At 39.5% G+C, this 18,084-nt stretch overlaps 3 protein-coding genes across 8 annotated transcripts; 2 read left to right on the forward strand and 1 right to left on the reverse strand.

The window, feature by feature from the left end:
• The first annotated feature begins 3,203 nt into the window (after window positions 1-3,203).
• Window positions 3,204-5,322, forward strand: LOC146301089 (protein phosphatase 2C-like domain-containing protein 1). Of its 2 annotated transcripts, XM_084708711.1 has the most exons (4): window positions 3,204-3,296; window positions 3,481-4,255; window positions 4,403-4,601; window positions 4,677-5,322. In XM_084708711.1, the coding sequence occupies exons 1-4, from the start codon at window positions 3,294-3,296 to the stop codon at window positions 5,191-5,193; spliced, it is 1,494 nt and encodes a 497-aa protein (XP_084564837.1). In that variant the 5' UTR covers window positions 3,204-3,293; the 3' UTR covers window positions 5,194-5,322. The 2 variants fall into 2 exon arrangements, with proteins under 2 accessions (XP_084564837.1, XP_084564836.1); XM_084708710.1 differs by having other exon boundaries at window positions 4,403-5,322.
• A 56-nt stretch (window positions 5,323-5,378) lies between these two features.
• rab5ab (RAB5A, member RAS oncogene family, b) lies at window positions 5,379-10,426 on the reverse strand. 5 transcript variants are annotated; one of them, XM_084708716.1, is made up of 6 exons: window positions 10,320-10,426; window positions 8,410-8,630; window positions 8,000-8,151; window positions 7,466-7,588; window positions 7,224-7,317; window positions 5,379-7,034 (listed from the first exon to the last, which is right to left on the reverse strand). In XM_084708716.1, exons 2-6 carry the CDS (start codon window positions 8,573-8,575, stop codon window positions 6,919-6,921), a joined length of 651 nt encoding a protein of 216 aa, XP_084564842.1. In that variant the 5' UTR covers window positions 8,576-8,630; window positions 10,320-10,426; the 3' UTR covers window positions 5,379-6,918. The 5 variants fall into 5 exon arrangements, with proteins under 5 accessions (XP_084564842.1, XP_084564840.1, XP_084564839.1 ...); XM_084708714.1 differs by lacking the exon at window positions 10,320-10,426 and adding an exon at window positions 9,975-10,276; XM_084708713.1 differs by lacking the exon at window positions 10,320-10,426 and adding an exon at window positions 9,890-10,276.
• On the forward strand, window positions 10,066-17,794 carry efhb (EF-hand domain family, member B). Its single transcript, XM_084708709.1, has 13 exons — window positions 10,066-10,254; window positions 10,441-10,503; window positions 11,819-11,962; window positions 12,209-12,389; window positions 12,509-12,619; window positions 12,754-12,883; window positions 13,018-13,101; window positions 13,265-13,332; window positions 14,216-14,370; window positions 14,658-14,865; window positions 15,157-15,384; window positions 15,610-15,791; window positions 17,414-17,794. The coding sequence occupies exons 1-13, from the start codon at window positions 10,186-10,188 to the stop codon at window positions 17,570-17,572; spliced, it is 1,782 nt and encodes a 593-aa protein (XP_084564835.1). The 5' UTR covers window positions 10,066-10,185; the 3' UTR covers window positions 17,573-17,794.
• Window positions 17,795-18,084: the final 290 nt, after the last annotated feature.

Here is an 18,084-nt window from a genome sequence, read left to right on the forward strand (position 1 = left end):
ATCCTGGCTAAGGAAAGGGTGCTATCCCACAGCAGTGTGTGACCAGGATGGTGACCAGCATGAGGAGGAGGTGCCAAGCTGTTGTTGCTGCGTATGGATCCACACGCTACTGAGGTCCCTGACAGTGTAAAATGAATAAAGTGTAAAAATGGCCAATATGTGTTGTTTTTTCTGTATTACTGTGGGAGAGTGCAATCATCCAATCCACCAAACAACTCAAAACGAGAGTGAATACCAACAGAAGAATATTACAAGGGATTTTGGCAAAAAAAAATGGACAGCTACCCACACGGTTAGCTGTGTTGCTCATTCCACGAATGCATGATCCTTTCAAGGTCTACCTCGTTGTAAAGGTGACTAATCAGGCATTCCAATGACATTAAATACATATTGAAGGGGAGGAATAATCAACCAAAATAACATTTCCAAACTTTTTTTGAGGAGTTTATTATCGCCTAAGATTCCATCTGTGTATGGCCAATGGCTATTAAAAAACTGTAATGTTTCATGGTTTCACCAAAGTTTAATATACTGCCTCATATTTAGTAAGTTGTCTTTTTTCAGTCCAAACAATCTCTCATGCAACATGACATCTTTTAGTTGAAAAGGTTGAGAAGTTCACTTCTTTTCATTAGTTGCTATTGGAGATGATTTTCCTTTCTCTTTCCTGGGGTGTATGGAAATTGATCCAGTGCTTGAGTGGCATACAAATCAGAAAATGAACAGGAACTAATTCGGCCTTAGGACACGGCCAGATCCAGGCAGCTTGCCTGTCTACTGTATGTTCAGCTATAGATTCCACCTCCTGATAAGCAACTCAATTATCATTTAACTCCAGTAGGACTTTGACAACTTTGTTCCATCTGTCTTTCTGCAGTTTAGAATCATTTTCCTCCTGGCAACAGTGTTTTGAAATGTGGTTCTGTCTTGCTCAAGTCATAATACGGCCATCAAGAACTGTACGTTGCTCAACATTACAGTAGTTTGGGGATTCTTGTCAGCTGGAGTATGAGAAGCACATTAGAAATCCCAGCTATGTAATGGTTTAATGACCAAAACAACAACACAGTATGACATATATATACAATACCCAATTCAAAAGCTAGTCAGAACCTACTCAGAAGTCAAACATGTTTCAGTACACTGAGCTGTAAGTGAACAACATGGTCTCTTAATTATTGTACACTTAAACTGTACAACTAAACTTTACAACTGAATCCCATTTTTTCTGATGCAGAATTTGCATGTTTATTTGTCATTTGCAACAAGAACTGTACAAGTACAGGCCCTTTCTGGAATTATTGGTCCTGCACCTCTTTACATTTTCCTGAATCAGTCTAATCTAAGTTCTTGGTGGTTGATAGAAAATCGTAAGGGTTTACGCAAACATTTCTTGAGAAAATACGATTGAATAAACATATATTAGCCTATATAAAATGTGTATATAGCTCCTACTGCATGTCCAATGTCCAAATTCCAGTGTAATAACTAGTGTAGAAGGTAAATACTGTAATTATTAGTGAAGGGGGCTGACATTTTGTGGGTGTGATGGAGGGAGTGGTCCAGCAAGAGCAGGGAAAGGTGGGGTAAGGGTAGACAGCCACTCCCATTTTTCTTAAATTTTCCATTGTTGCGCAATGTGTGCCTATACAGTATAACATGTACAGTATAACATGTACACCGTCTTGATGCTAGTTGATAATAATGTAATGATCAGGATAGGAGGCCATAGTGTGAAGTAAAGTGATGTTTGTTACGTTTTAAATTATTTGTATTCCAATGAACATGTTTTATTGCTTAAGGTCTGATACACGATAACCTTTATGAAGATGGAATGAGCAGCATCCTCCAAGATTACATTTACACAGTAGACCGCTTTTTTGAATTACCATGTGACCTGCCCTTGTTCTAATCACCTTGGCCACATGATGGCCGCATCAACTAGCGAGTCATTACATTTAGACTCAAACAGATGTCAATCAAGTGAGAAAGACACTTTGACCCTAATAAATAATGGGGTGCTATAAACATACAGAGAGCGTGTCTGACCGCCTGGCCCCGGGCTCTCTCAAGTGTGAACAGATCAGAGAGGTGCCATAAATTACAAACACAGAGAAATTGTAAAAGGAATGGTTCCGAGTCAGTGACCGCTGGCCAATATATCAGCCCCTATGATGTTATAAATGCTTACTCTGCTCCACTTTACCTCTAAAGAACCAAATAAGTGTTCCGATTTAAAACACACTACAAATGTACTACATTTAACTTGGGCCATATGGGTGAGGTATGCATATGAAATGGGGCAGTGTTATGAAACAACAACATGAATTGAAATATAGAGAAGTTCCATAAACATGCCTAGGACATGGGATGTCTAGGCTTTAGATTATTGGTTGCAAAGGAGGTCTCAATTAATAACCATTATATGTATAAGATATGCAATATTATATTTTCATTGTAAGGAGGCCAGGTTGTAGATGTGTGTAGGATGTGTAGACAGTTCAGTGTGTGTGTGTGTGTGTGCGTGCGCGCATGTGTGTTTACATTTTCATGTGTGGTTGTGTTTGGATGTTTTCAAAGGTGCCTCTTTGTCATAAGTAAAACACTACACTCTTACTATGATTTATGGGAAACATATCAGTAATGCATCAAGAGGCGGGGGAGTTTTCACTGTAATGAGATTGTCACACAGCTGACATCTCATGGTTAGTGGTGAAAATCAGGACAGGTACAGACAGAGCCAAACCCCACATCCCTCATACTTTGAGGAGCCCGTCTAATGAAACTGATTTGAATGGCTGATGTTTTGTTATCACAGTATGCACATCCATTTAGCTTTAAACACTTCTTCTTGGGTGAGAAATGTGTTGATGCGTACTATAACTGTAACCTTTGATGATTTTTATTGGTTATGTTGAAGAAAAGGCATTGATACACAGGTCTATATGTATGCAGCTTCATTAAGCGAAATGTCATGTCAGGTTTAACTCGGTTTACTGCTGCCATCTAATGGATAAAAGAGGTCAATTCAGGAAGGTCATTTTTGTCTTTTGAATTAATTGTACCCTCCAGCATATTTGTTTCTACTAAAACCAACTTTTTGCCATGTAGATCAAATCCTGAACTAAAAACAGCTCAAATAAAAAACCTTTTGCATGACTGCCTCTAGACACAGCACTCTGTCACAGTGCCTTTTGTTACCAAGGAAACTGTTTCCGTGGGAAGGCCTGTAAACAGCTGAATCCAATCTTAAGTAGCGTACTTCAACAACGTCAAGCGAGCCTAATGGACCCATGGTACAGATTAATTCACATAATCTACATAAATACAGTACATTTACAAATGTTCTCAAGATCCATGTAACTTTATATTACTTGAAATGCAAATGTGTTAGAATTTACTCATTTCTCACAAATTCAATATATATGGTAAATTAGTCATGTTTCATCCCTGACTCCTTGCTTACATTTGCTCCCTGAGGATTATTTTGGGTCCACTCCTGATTCTGGCAGCCCCCATACTTCCCAACACAAAAGACTTGATGGCAAAACAATCTCAGATTTCATGAAAGATGAAAGGCACTCCAGTGCAGGGGCCAAGTGTGTGGAGGCTGAGCATCTTTGCCACATGTCAGAATACAGAGTCAGTACACACAAAGGGAACAACCCCTTGGTCCATGCTGTGGCAGTGTGCGAGGAAAAAAACGCCATGTGGAAAAGAGATATGGAGGATGTGACAGTCTATAAGGAGTGTTTCGGAGGCAAGGAGGGGACCAGTTTCTTTGGGATCTTTGATGGGTTCCATGGACAGAACTCTGCCACAACAGCTTCCAGGGAGTTACCTCTGTTAATACTCGATCAACTTTCGAAACAGGACTCCTCCTTGTCCTTGGAGAAAGACCAAGCAGATCTCTTGTCCCGTTTTGAAGCTCTATTCCAGGAGGACTGCAAGCCTCAACCAGGCCAAGGTCCAAACACACTAGTCGCTTCAGAACAGGAGAATGAAACCAAAGTGGAGCAGTTAAACCTAGTCTTCAATACAGCCTTCTCTAAGATGGACAGGATTTTGGGGCTGGGGAGGAGTGAGTCCTCCAGGATTCGCTGGAGTGGCTGCACTGCTCTGGTCTGCCTTATAGACACAGAGGCTTCCCCACATGTATGGCAACATGTGGGGAAACATGGGAGTGGGGTTGCTTCAACAATCAACCAAACTTTACAGGAAGCTCCATGTGGAAGAATTCTCATTGCTAATTGTGGTTGGTAGCCTATTCATAATATGAGCTAATTTAGTGTTACTACCAAGTGCTAATATGTAAATGTAAGTCTCCCCTTACATAATGGTGCAGCAGTGAGCTCATTTCAAATTGTGGTCAACTCTTTCTCCTTTTATACGGTGATGATAGGAAATGTGCATGCAGTGCTCTTCAAGAAGGGACGAGGTTACCGCCTCACGGAAGACCACAGCACTTCCAATCCAAAGGAGCGAAACCGTATCATGCGAAAAGGAGGCTCCATCAGCATCAACAAACAACATGGGCTTGTTGAGGGAATTACCAGAGCCACCAGAGGACTCGGTCACTACGGTGACAGTAAATTAAGGAAGTCAGTCATCCCTGTGCCTCACATAGTATCTCTCCCCACTGAACTGTCTTACCAACTTCTGGTTTTGGCTTCCAGTGGTCTTTGGGAGGCCTTGGATGTGAATGCAGTTGCAGAGATAGCCCAGACCGTCACTGAGATGACACAGAACTCATCCATGTCTAAAGCTCCTGAACTTATCAAAACCTGTGACGAACCATCGTCCATTTCAGATACTCGTGGACAGTCCAAACAGGAGTCCCTCATTCCAGATGACCAAGTACCCTTTAATGAAAAAAATGACTTGCAAGTTAGGATCCAAAAATCTGAAACCCTGCAGGGGGAGGAAGGAAGTGAGGTCATAAGAATACAAAATACACAAGGAGAGGGTTTCTCCCCAGTCTTCCCTCAGGAGAGTGAACCCAGTGGGAAGAAGCATGACGTCTGCGCTCTGAGAACACTTCATGTGGACTATGAGTGCCTTGCAGCTGACATTTGCAGAGAGCTGGTGGATGCAGCAATTGTTTCAGGTTCAAGGGAAAATATTTCAGTCATGGTCATTCTGCTTCGGAGAACGGACACGATAAACAATTACAATCTCAGCGAGGAGACTTGACAGTTAATTTTAATGTCTCATTTTTCAGCAGTGGAAAAAGTATTAAATTAATTTGAATGTCTCATTTTTCAGCAGTATTCAAAAGTATTGTGAAAAAAAATCATCTTGACTTTAGCCTAACACTGCAATACAAACTTGCATTTATGTGTTATTAGTCAAATATGTAAAACAATAAAGGCAATGGATAGACCTCAGGTATTATATTTATTAACTTGGACACATATTAATCAGTCCATCGCTACCACTGTTTTACATCCGTGAAATTGAGCAAAAAGACAATTAGTTTGATACCTAACTGTTTTTGGCGGTAGGCTATGTTAGCAAATCCAAGAGTTCATCAGTTTTATAAAATGTAATGGGCATTAACTACAATATAACAAACAATTGTGCAATGCAATAAAAGACATATCAGACATAAAATGTAACCAAACACAGGGGAAATGCTTTGATTTTGTTAACACTAGGTCTACATATATTTTAAAAGACCACCATTGATTATAATTTGACCAGTTTGTGATGAAGTTGCAAAACCTAGAGCACAATTGTTTGGAAAAGTTAATAACTTTTTCCTGGCAAGTTGTACTAGAAGAGGAAGAAGACAACATTGTCAGCATCCTGTTATACAGTTATGAGAGAGTATTCCACATGCTATGATGAAGTCAAACCTTATGTTGATCGTCTACTACGTCTACTACGGTACTCACCTGAAGGACACTAAATCTGACACCGGTTGATTGCTGAATAACAACAGTGAGTATGTGGGAAACAATTACTCAAAAGTACTACTAAATTGTTAAAGTTTTAGCAATTCATAACAATTCACAAAGGACTCTTCTGAGCACAACAGCCCATGGGTTTAAGACCATGGGCGTTCATTATATTGTTTTTGCCGTCCTTTAAAGTCCCAGAATCAATTACTGGTTGGATGTTGAATGTTGCGGTCTGACAAGGTACTTTCTCATGATGCAAAAGTCAGTAAAAGATTAGACTTCATCATCCAGTCCAATCACAAACCCCCCGAAGAATCCTGTTCAACAGGTTGCTGTGGGGTAGAGGTGTAAAGTCGCTTGGCGTTCCTGCCAAAACTGCTTAGCAGATGATGTTGTGTTTGCAGAAGGTGCAAGGAGAAGGAATGCTCGGTTGGAATGAGTCCTTGCTTGACACTGCACTTGTCACAACACAGCACAAACAGTCAAAGCCTTCAGGCAGGTCATTATGGGATAATTTGGTTTCTTTTAGTTAGAAGAAAACTCAGCCCACAAACAGAGGTTAATCAAAGACAACTTCCTTTCCACCCACTCAACTTAATTCTGTCAAATAACAAGTTAAGTTACACCTTTGCTTTAGGGAATCAGCCCTGAGCACACACCCATTATACATACACACACACTCAAAAGTTCCTCATTCTTTCAAAAGAAGTTAGTCCTCAAACTGAACTAAGTTAAAAATGTGCTTTAGGCCTTGTAGTGATACATGCATCAATTATACTGGTACACACTTAAAAAAAAAAGAAGAAAAAAAAAAAAAGAAGAAAAACAAATAGACAAAAATTGTATTAGAAATGCAGCTATACAGAGTCTTTTAACTATTCCAGGGGAGTGAGGTGGAGAAGTGGAAGGTCTGTTGTCTGGAAGGGGACTTCCATATCCAGATGTTATTAAGAGTTAGATGGGAGAAGAAGTAGAAGGGAGGTGCTTGTCAAGAGGGTGGGGCCTGGGGGCTGAGTTAGTTGCTGCAGCATGGACGGCTGGTGGGCTGTGCTGTCTCAGTCAGGTCCACTCCCCTGTTCCGCCCACTGCTAGTTCCGGCAGCCTGGGGCTCATTCTTGGGTAATTTCTTGGCTGCAAAAACAAAGATGAAAGTTGGTTATGTTGGAATGAATTTAGCTTTTTCATTAACTATCATAATAGTGTGTTGAGTTCAAAATTCATAATAAAATAAATATATATTCAAAAAAAAAAAATATATATATATATATATATTATACTCAGCTGGCAATTCATGTTCCACTTTGATGGTGAAACACTTACCAATGGCCATAAATATCTCATTAACATTCATAGAAGTCTTTGCTGATGTTTCCATGAAAAGCAAACTGTTATCATCTGCATATGACTGTGCATCCTGCAAAGCAAACAAGTACAACCCCGAGGTGACAATTCAGACACTTTAATTAACCCAGTCATTTTGTATTACTTTCTGTTACTATGTTAGAGAACAGAAATGTCAATGTGGCATAGCATGTCAACACGGTAAAGTCACTGGCACAAACCTGAAAGTCCAATGCCCTTTTGTTCGCTAGGTCAGCCTTGTTCCCAGCCAAGGCTATTACAATATTTGGACTGGCTTGTCTCTGCAGCTCTTTCACCCAGTTCTTAGCTCGTGCAAAAGACTCCTGGCAAACAGAAAGGAATCAGGGGATGACATTTCTACAAAATAACAAGCTTCATATGAAGGAGCGATGCGGACAACAAGACCCTCCATCCAATCCCACGCTTCGCTTCTGGACTTTCATTTTCAAATTTCATGGTATGGTCTCATTATACGAGAACACTAATGACAATTAGTGTTTCCTAATTATGTGCATTATGTATGGCAGCAGTCTACAAGATGCATCTTGACTTATGCATCGCTAGCAAACTTGTCTCATTGATAGTAAATAAATGACCTGTAGGCCACATAACCTGGTCATACCATTCTGTACTAGAATTTTTTTTTTTTTTAGAGAGAAGAGTCATATAGACAGTGATACTTTTGTATTTAGGACAGATTGCAAGCTGGATGAAACATGCCCAGGCTGACTCACCTCGTTTGTGATGTCATACACCACTATGGCCGCCTGGGCACCTCTGTAGTACATTGGAGCCAGACTGTGGTAGCGCTCCTGACCAGCTGTGTCCCAAATCTCAAACTTGACCGTTGTGTCATCCAAACATACTGTCTGAGTCAGAAAGGCAGCTAAAGAAGACGAAAATCATCAGCATTTAGAAATGTGTCAGTGCTGGTATGAACAAAAACAACTTGCATTGGCCTTGTTGCTAGAGTTCAACCTGGTATTCATCAGAATTGTGGTCAAGAATTACATGTTAGACAGGTGCAGTACATTTCAATAATCAACTCAAGAAACAACAGAAAGTCAAATACATGATATGAACACACATTATTTTGAAAACCCATTCTGAAGAATGCAGACATCTAGCCTACAAGTTAACATACCTCCAATTGTGCTCTCTTGGAATTCATGAAATTGGCCCTTAACAAAGCGTAGGACCAGACTCGACTTTCCCACTGCAGACTCTCCTAAGAGCACTAGCTTGAACTGGCAGATCTTGTTGCCTGCGTTGGGCCCATTGGGTCGTGTTGCTCCACCTTTACTTGCCATGTCCTACGTGCCTATCTCAATTGCAGACGTATTGTTTGTGTTATCACTCCAAAACCTATTCAAAAGGAAGAACGCATTATTACCTGGCCTGTATAATACTGAAATTGCCAACGACGTGCCCTGCAATCTAACTAACTACGATGCAAATAAGCTTTGACACAGCTAACTTTAGTAATGGAGGCTAAACATTATCTTGAATAAGAGTACAAGTAGACACAAGCTTGTCAAGCCAAAAATACTGTAAAGTGGGTTGAAATCGTGTTACGTCACAGTCTTGACCACAAATAACCTGACCACTGTTGATTGGCTCCGATTAGCTGACTAGCTAGCTAGGTACAGGTAAACAAACTAGCTATCAGAAGCAGGGCGGCTAAAACTGGCAGGCAAAAACTGAGTCTGATGGCTTGTTTTTAGCTCGCTAGCTCCAACTAGGTATATGTAGCATCAGGCTTAAGCTAGTTAGCTAACGTGATATAGACCTATAAGTTGGCAAAGCACATTACTTGCAAGCCAACTACCAAGTTATATAGGCAGTTCTTTACTTAAATATTTTCCATATATTAAGACAAGTTAGCAACATACCAAGATAATAATACCAATACAAGCCATCAGACGAGCTTACGTCGTTAGCCAACTAGCTAGCTACTGTAGACTACTATTGGAAATGTAGTTGACATGAGCTTGCTAGCACTAGCTAAATGTATTGCATGTCGCAGCCTCATCCACCCATAAATGCATTCTATTGGAACAATAAATCAGTTTCAATGTATACATAGAAACACAGCCGGGTAGCAGTATAGTTAGCTAGTAGTTAGCATGAACACTTGGGTAATGCTAAAACATAACAAAAAAGAACGTTCGGCCTAGGGGACATAAGCCTAGTTTTCAAACCTACACTTCTGACCACAAGTCAGCTTGCTATTTAATATTACACACCTTATTTCCAAATGAAGGAAAGTTTCCCTCTGATGAATATTTGCGACACTTCAATGTCTATCCAACAAGAGCAATTTCATAAGGCTTGTTATCCCTTCCCACTTCTGTCAACTTCCCCTTGGCCTGGCTAGCATTGTACGGTGGATGATGACAGATCGTACGACTGGAATTGATATTTGCGTAATGGAAATAACCAATCACTCCTTATTTATTGTCCCTATTTGTGCAATTATTGTCATAATTAAAAACTTCTTAGCCACCTGTACACATCTCAATTATGTACAATGGCGTGTAAGGGAAAAGTTAGAGAAACTATTACAATAAATGTTAACCCTGTAGTGATACATTTAATATAATAAAATGTATAGACAAGCCTACATTGATGGTGCACAGCTTTTTGCGTTCTTTTGTTCTGTGAGAAAAAGCATTAAAGTAATAATTTTCCCGCCACAGTTGAATTCACCTGGATCATTTTAACTCTGGTTTCCAAGCGCCTGTTGCCATAGAACTACAGTGGAGATAAACATAACATTACAACAATGTCTGATGGCCAGAATTTGTTAGCTAGTTAGCTAGCATAGCACTAAAGAAGTTTAACATTTGTTCGGCAATTGTGCTCTAATCCAATAGAAACACAACACATACGTTTTTAAATGTAGGATTAATGCAACAAAATGACTTTAATTGAAAGGAATGTAACCCACAACTGTAAATACACTGATAGATTCCCCGGCATACCAACGGTACAGTAAGCAACTAAAACTGAGACTACTGTAGTGCACTGGCATAGATAGTGTTGTAGAGATACCTGTAGTGAATTTGTCCAAGTCTGACCGTCACGGCTGCAGTGCATGCAATTTAGCTAGACTTGCTAGCCTAAATGAGACAATAATTTCTTCTGTCTGCTTTGCATTCTTATCTCGTCTTAGGCAGGAAAAGTAAAACCTACAAGTGACAGAGCAAAAACCTGCTTACAGGAGATAACATTAAGGGTAAGTCACTCTCACACAAGTCATAATCACACACCTTCTTTAGCTCTAATACAGTAACTACATATAAACAGCTCTACTAGTACAGTACATATAAACACTCTTGACTGATTATTTAACATTATTAGCAATGCTAATTGGCATGTCAGAGTTAGCAGGGGGTGCATTAAGCATTTCATGAAATGCACCCCCCTCTTTTGTCTGTTCTGTATATCCCAGCATCAAATGATTCTTACTGTACACTGAGAGGACTAGTATGTGTAACCAGAGTAAGTTTCAGGCATGTAACACTTTCCAAGCCAGAGTTATCAGGGGGTGCATTGCATTTACATCAAATGGAAAACAAGACCTGCCATGAAATGCTCTCCCCCCGCATATGTTTCTTCCCTTCTACCCCAGCATCATGTACATTTAATAGCATGCATTTAAAACAGTGTATGTGTACGTATATAGGTTGGACAGGTCTGAAAACAGAACAGAATAGATGGTAGGTAAGGGATTATTATGTATTTTCATTTATTTATTTGACTTAATTTGACTTAAAATCTTAAAAATTAATTTGATGTTGAGAACATTTCTTTTGATGTTGATACATAGAGGTTTTATACTACTTGTGTTTGTAGGCTCTGGTTACTCATACTAGTCCCCTCAGTGTACAGTAAGAATCATTTGATGATGGGATATACAGAACAGACATTAGAGGGCGGTGCATTTCATGGCAGCCTTGTATTCCTTCTTGCCATGAAATGCACCCCCTGCTAACTCTGACTAGGAAAGTGTAACATGTCTGAAACTTACTGTGGTTACACGTACTAGCCCCATCTTGTGCAATGCACACACTCACCAAACTCACTGATGTAGGTAATCCCCAAATAGAAAGGAAGCCTTTGTTCCACAAAAGTTTTGTAAAAGCATGGATCTTGAAACTTGTTATACATAATGATCACAGTAACATGTCACTAGCATCACTATATTGCTTTATAAATGACCGGACTGTAATATACAGGGGAAACCACTTTCCTCAGACCTCCAGGGAAATCTGTTCCCCCTGTCTTCTCAGTGTAAAAGATAGATGTCAGTGTATCAATGAAACTTGTTATACTGAACTGAATTCTCCTGAACACCGGGATGCCGTTAATTTAGAGCCTACATATTTTGAGTACTTTGAATTAATTTGGAGACAGTTTTCCTAACTCTGAATAACATCTTGATCTTATGAGCTCAATATCTATTTACACGTTCATGAAACAAAATGGAAAATAAGGGAGAGTGAACACATAAGATCAACATATGGTATAAACTTTTTAACCTCCTCCAGCCAATTACCCCACCTGTGGTACGAAAATTTCTTAACACCACCAGACCAGGTGTGGGATCTATCCGGATATTTCATGGACGAGCCAATGACCCAGACATTGCCAGCAATCTTGTCCATGGACTCTGCACTAAAACAGCTGCTTCGGTCAGTCTTTTTTTTAGTTTGACAAGAAAAAGAGGACAAAATATATTATCATAATGTACTTATCAGACTTTGTTTTTTATCCAAAGCTAAGTTAAATGCTCTTCTGCTGAGCTATACACATTCCTACACACTGGCTGTACCCAGTACATTTGTGAGGAGCAAAATGTGGTTGTATGCAGGGTAAAGAATGTGTATCATATCCGTAGCCAAATATATGACGTCATATTTGTTGTTATTTTGTCCCAGGGAGGAACAGTTATCAACCCACCACCGAAGACCATCTTCCAGCAGAAGTTACACCGGTTCCGTGAAGATGTCTATGCTACCAGACAGAAAGCTCCACTGGGCAAGTCACATGATCAGAGACCTGGACTTCCTTATGGCCTAAACACAGACAAAACAACATTTGGCATGAAATTGTTTAAAGGTGAGTCAAACAAAGATGTCTGTCACTTAAAGAAAGGTTTGCCAGACTTTATGACCCGACGAACACCATGCCTAGAGTTCAGCATGAATGTTGTCTTTTATTCCTGTGAATACTTCCAGGCATGGCAGCTGACGAGTTAATTAACCCTCCTAAACCATCACACCAAGTGGAGAAAGAAGCTCAAGAGGGACACAATTCCTATATCCGTTCCCACAATGCCTATTTTGTTGGTAAGTTGCTGTGTATTATTCTGGGTCTTTATGGTTCACTAGCTAATGTCAGATAAAACAATTGGTCTACTGCTCATTAATTCATCTATTAACACTCATTTATCTGACTGGAACAAAATAAAAATGCGTTCAAGGTGAGCGTGTTGACAGGAATTACAATTGGAGTCGCATTAGCAAAGACAGTAGATTTGGAGTATCCACTCCGCACTACAACAATGGACGCAATGTCTTGAGATCACTTAACTGGTTGTGTGACACAGAGAAGTAAGTAAGCTTTCCTTCTTTATCATGGTTAACATCTGGTCTTATAATTATTTTACCTTCAACGTCTCACAGCTTGACATTGCATGAAATTTGCCAAAAGTAACATCTAACAAAAATGAGATCTAACTTCCCAGGCATCAGAGTGCAAAGTTGGTTTCCAAGATATGTGATGACTTCAGAGAAAAGACACAGTCACAAATTGGAAAAGTGCATGATCCGTGAGTATTTACAGTTAATACTGTATATAAACAGTATTTATGTGTGTGTGCTTTTCAAATGTTGACATTGGCCTCACTATGTTCAGTATCTGCCTGTATCACTTTCTAACATATAGCACATTGTAATGTACCCTTATCAAAAACTGTGGTTTGGTACTTACAGGATAGCAGACACCCTGAAAGTTCCACCAAATCATACATTTGGAATCTTGCTGCCCCCTGATACTTTTGGTGAGAAAGTGTATTTCTAAACATTATACACTGTTTATTACATTGTATTTAATCTTTATGTAAGCAGAGTATCTCACTGAGAAAAAAATATCTTATGCAAGTGAGCCCTGCAATTAAGTAACAAGTAGACGTTCAATAATACGTACATTTAGTACAATTAAATAAAGTAACTTACAATTCAAACAAATAATGTGAGCAGAAATAACTCATAAACATCAGAATAAAACTCCTTCACAAATTGTTTGTATTTGCTTATGGCAGTTTGTCTGTATAAGAAATACAGACTTTATAAGTTCAAATTGATTTGGGCGACCTCAGGAGTTAGTGGGTCATGAGTCAGAATCTTTTCTGCAGGGCCTTGTACGTTTTGATTACAACACAAGGGATCAATGTTATTGAAATAGGGCACTCAGGTAGTTTAGAATTATGTATATTGACATGGTATAGACACATCATGTTTGGCAGTATGGTTCTGCTTCACAATGGAATCCCAAATGGAGAATTGATCTCAACAACAGTGACAGAAAGCTTTGATATCCTCCTAACAGACTGGGTTGGTGGGAGGAACAACAATTTTTTTTGAACATTTGTGACTTATTTAGCAACAATCTCAGAGCAGCATGTGAGTTCCTGTTCTAAAATAGGCTGCCTTTCCAATGTTGGTGAAGGTGATGGGAAGGGGAGAGATGTTCACAATTTGATAGTGCTATTCCCATATCACGCAAAATACCCCTTGGAGGCTCTCGCCTGAAACAGCTTCACCCATTTAAGTTCAAAATGCTAGATTTAACTCAAAGGGCTAAAGGTAAAGTCTCAATTTTCTTATTTAAAAATGAATTAAGTTAAGTTACATTAATTAAATTAATTGGACATTTCTACACAGGTGCAGGTGACCTGATCCACTCCACTTCCCCAACTGAGTACCTCAGAGGCACGGACAGACAGCGTGCCCTCGTCAGTGCTGTGCGCCAGCACCTCAAGAAGGCCAACTTCCACAACTTTAATTCTTTGCTACATGCCTTCAGACATTATGATAAGGTCAACCACAGTCAAGACACAATAGGATGTTTAATGGACAGCAAGTTGACAAGAAGACATATCTTAATGTCAACTTTATGTAACTGTTATTGGGACATTCTAAATATGTAACGACACATGACTATTGAATTATGTGTGATATAGAGGCAGTAGCAAACATAAGTAGCCAACATTCCGTTACAGATGTTTCAAATGTGTTCTTATAGATTTTTTTGTATTTTGTACAAATGTAAAGTATAAGATATGTATTAGTAGGCAGTAAAGGTCTGACAGTGTTTTTTCTACAGAAAGGCCAGGGTATGATTGACAAAAAAGACCTCTGGGATGTTTGTCGTCAGTTTAACCTGGACTTGAGTGGTGCGGTACTGGACAGTCTGATGGACTATTGTGATTTGGACAAAGATGGACACATAAACTTTCTGGAGTTTGCCAATTTCCTAAACTGGAAAGACAAGATGCCCATCAACAAACTGGAGCAGCGTATTATAACCAGCGGTTAGTATGTTTGGTTGCCTTTGGATGTCAGTACGTATACTGTTAAGGGCAGGGTTGGTCAGTTTTGCTAAACTAGCACTTTTAGCTTGAGTTTGAAAGGACTTATCGGATTTATTACATTTTTCTTTCAGAACATTGGTTTTATTGATTGGTATCAGGATGTTAAGTTTATTTCAGAAAATATGACAGAGTACTTCTCAAAAACATATCTACCCTGCCTTTAAGTTAGGCACTGGAAACTTGAAAACTTAGTTTTATTTATTTCTCTTTCAATCAAACCCACTCTTCCAGAGCGACGAACCAGCACAGCTCCTGCCAACATGCAGAGAATTTATTTCTCAGACCAAAAAGAACCTGCTGTGTCAAAGGCTCTGGTCAGACTTGATGACCTGGAGCCAGCAGTGGTGGGAAGCACATTCAAGACCCCCAAAACCCTGAGCCGTTCCAGGGAGGCCCAGGACCACTTTGTCACGTCCAGCTCCACGACTCAGGCAGTGGTGGGAAGTCACCCTCCAACTGGTGAGTTGGAGACATAATACATGTAGAAAACAAAGTGTGATAGGAAATACCTTTAGTTTGAAAAGTTATTTTAATCTATGAAACAAATTAAAAAGAAAAAAAAGGTATAAACATTTACTGTTCAGATTTGAGCCATATCAGTAATTAGTAACATTAACACCACTCATAATTTTACCACTTATTGTTAGATAGATTTTTGAGAGGCGGTGACATCTTTCTCTGCAGACTACCGTCCGTATGGGATTCCTACTGTGCGTACTGATCTGGCTGCCCCTCGGATCAAGCGTGTTAGCGACCATACGAACTACGGAGATGGGGCCACAGCTTATGAACTACTCTATCCCACACTGCTCTCTCTCAGGGGAGTGTATGAGGAACACTTATTCTGCCCCCGCACCAAGGAAGAGGTTAGCAATGCCCTGAGATGCTCTTTAAAGTAAAGACTAGTTTTACGGTGAAGAAGAGCACGTGCCCATGTTCCCAAACTTCTCCACGTCCATTTGATAAAATGTTCACTAAAAAGCACTAAGGGTACGACCATGCTCCCGTGCAGCCTGTAATACTCCGGGCATTTCATATTTTTCATGCTACCTCAGATGCGTTTGTGTAGATTCCGCAAAGTTTGCGATGGAGTAGTAGGCGTTGCAAGTTATGGGTGTATTGGGAGGAAGAACAGCGCATTAATGCAGTGCCACTGCTCCTCCCAAATGGTACATTGATTTATTTGGTCATGTCCGATTTCCGCGAGAGGTAATGTCATTCATGTCTACGCAGCAAACAATTATTTACAAAATGTGTAACTTACCAGAGCGAAGGTAAGACGTGGCTGATAGGAGACAGTGATTATCCATAAAAGATCTGGTACATCGTGCCATACTGTTCAATAGTCCTCACCTCTCAGAGACAATACGCCTTCCATCAGTGCAATGTCCCGAGTTGTAATAGATATCATATTTGGCTGAATGCCTGTCCACTCGGGGAGCACAATACAGTCATCAAAAATCCAGTGCTTCCTTGTGAAATGTTGCCTTCTGCACAATATTGCCATAACTAATGAATGCCACTTGGAAACAACAAAAACAGAAGACAATGTAGGGCTGAATAGACACATGATGGAGAGCCAAATGAGCCGGTAGCAAACGACCTGGCAATTGCACCCACAACACAAGCAAATAGGGACCATTAAGAAAGGCTGTTTCCTACTTGGTAAGTGAAATCCCATAGAAGTCATTACCAGAAAAGCATGTGAGCTCTGAGAGACACAACTCCCAAACATTTGGAACAGTTGATTCTCATTAAATCCGTTCTGTCAAGTTAACGTCAAAACACTTATTGACATTAAACAGTAATACGACAATCTTTGAATTAACGTTGTCGTCTTCTCCCACAGAGATTGTGGTGCCACGTTTGACTTTAAATGTTTTAATCATTAAGGCAGATATAAAATATATTGCTCAATTGCTCAGTTGTTCTTGAGATCCAGACCAAGATGATGCTCTGCCAGTCACTACTACTTCCTCCCATGCGGTTGTAGATGTAGCAATCCTTGGGGGATGTTGTGTAACTTCATAAGTCTTATATTTTCATCTTTATGTGATGAAACATCTCTTGATCTCGGCCTTGTGAATATAGATCTTAATCTCTGCAAAGTTTCTCCTTTTCAAACAACTCCTTTTAGTATTGTCAGAAAACCCAATTGGTTATTGAGACAAGTCACATTACTCGATAATGCAATTATTTTACCAACTTCTAGATGAGTTACTTGAGCAAGACACTAAAGCGAGTTAGACAACAGTGTTAAAGTAAGCTGGTACCCTGGAGCTGTAGACCCTACTCTGGCGCTTTTGCGGTTCCATATTTTCAGCCTAAGTCAATTATTGATGAGAAACGGCATGTTGAGTATTTCAAATGTACATTTTACTCCTAAAAAGCTTCAACCAAATTCCTTTGTCCAGGGGGTCAAACTAAAGAAAATTATGGTTAATACCATTGCATTGTCAGCGCCTAACATCCTCGATTTCCTTTTCAGATTTCTAAGATTTTCCAAAACGTGGGCTTGAGTATTTCCAAGGAGAGGTTTGAAGAAGCATGGAAACTGGCGTCTATGAGACACCCCACTGGGGAAGTTTGTGTGGAGATCTTTCGGAATGTTTTAAAGGAAATTCCATCAACCAAAAGCATTGAGTAAATGTATTTATAAAGTCGTTTTATTTTAAGGGCATATATTGTACTTTGTCAACTGGTATACCATTAAGTGTTCAATGGATTGTTTAGTTTTTTCTCTTTTAGACTGGTAAACAATAGCTTAAATTATGAATTATCAGTTGAGTTTTTAATTTCTGCCAGTGAGAACATTTGTAACTGCTTGTCAAACCATAAAGTGTTGAGCACAGTGTTGTCTTAGCCTTGGTCATATTTATTTTGTCATTCTTAGATTAGATTTCCATACACAATTACTTTTTAATTAAATTAATCAACCTCATAATGCCAGTTTGTCAAAGCACACTTATCGGTGGTTTTTAAGAGCTCAACCGGCGAATGCTTGCCGTCTCTCGCTCACAGACCTAAATATACTGTAGATTGTGTTGATTACATTTACTAATTATTAACTGATTAATACACAGTTCTGTTTTCCTCAAACAATGTCAGAACGGTAAGAACTATCAATATGATATTTTGTTTGAGTGTAAACTTTTTAAA

The sequence above is a fragment of the Hypomesus nipponensis genome, chromosome 2 (genome assembly GCF_054491055.1).
Source record: "Hypomesus nipponensis isolate SF chromosome 2, ASM5449105v1, whole genome shotgun sequence".
In the NCBI taxonomy this organism is placed as follows: domain Eukaryota; kingdom Metazoa; phylum Chordata; class Actinopteri; order Osmeriformes; family Osmeridae; genus Hypomesus; species Hypomesus nipponensis.

Coding starts and splice junctions, on each gene's coding strand:
- LOC146301089 (XM_084708710.1), top strand. Junction 4,256..4,402: donor AATTCTCATTGCTAATTGTG/GTTGGTAGCCTA, acceptor CGGTGATGATAG/GAAATGTGCATGCAGTGCTC.
- efhb (XM_084708709.1), top strand. CDS start 10,186: ATGACTTTAATTGAAAGGAATGTAACCCACAACTGTAAATACACTGAT. Junction 14,371..14,657: donor CCTTCAGACATTATGATAAG/GTCAACCACAGT, acceptor TTTTTTCTACAG/AAAGGCCAGGGTATGATTGA. Junction 15,792..17,413: donor GCCCCCGCACCAAGGAAGAG/GTTAGCAATGCC, acceptor TTTCCTTTTCAG/ATTTCTAAGATTTTCCAAAA.
- rab5ab (XM_084708716.1), bottom strand. CDS start 8,575: ATGGCAAGTAAAGGTGGAGCAACACGACCCAATGGGCCCAACGCAGGC. Junction 8,152..8,409: donor CCAAGAGAGCACAATTGGAG/GTATGTTAACTT, acceptor CGTCTTCTTTAG/CTGCCTTTCTGACTCAGACA. Junction 7,589..7,999: donor TGTATGACATCACAAACGAG/GTGAGTCAGCCT, acceptor TCTGTTTGCCAG/GAGTCTTTTGCACGAGCTAA.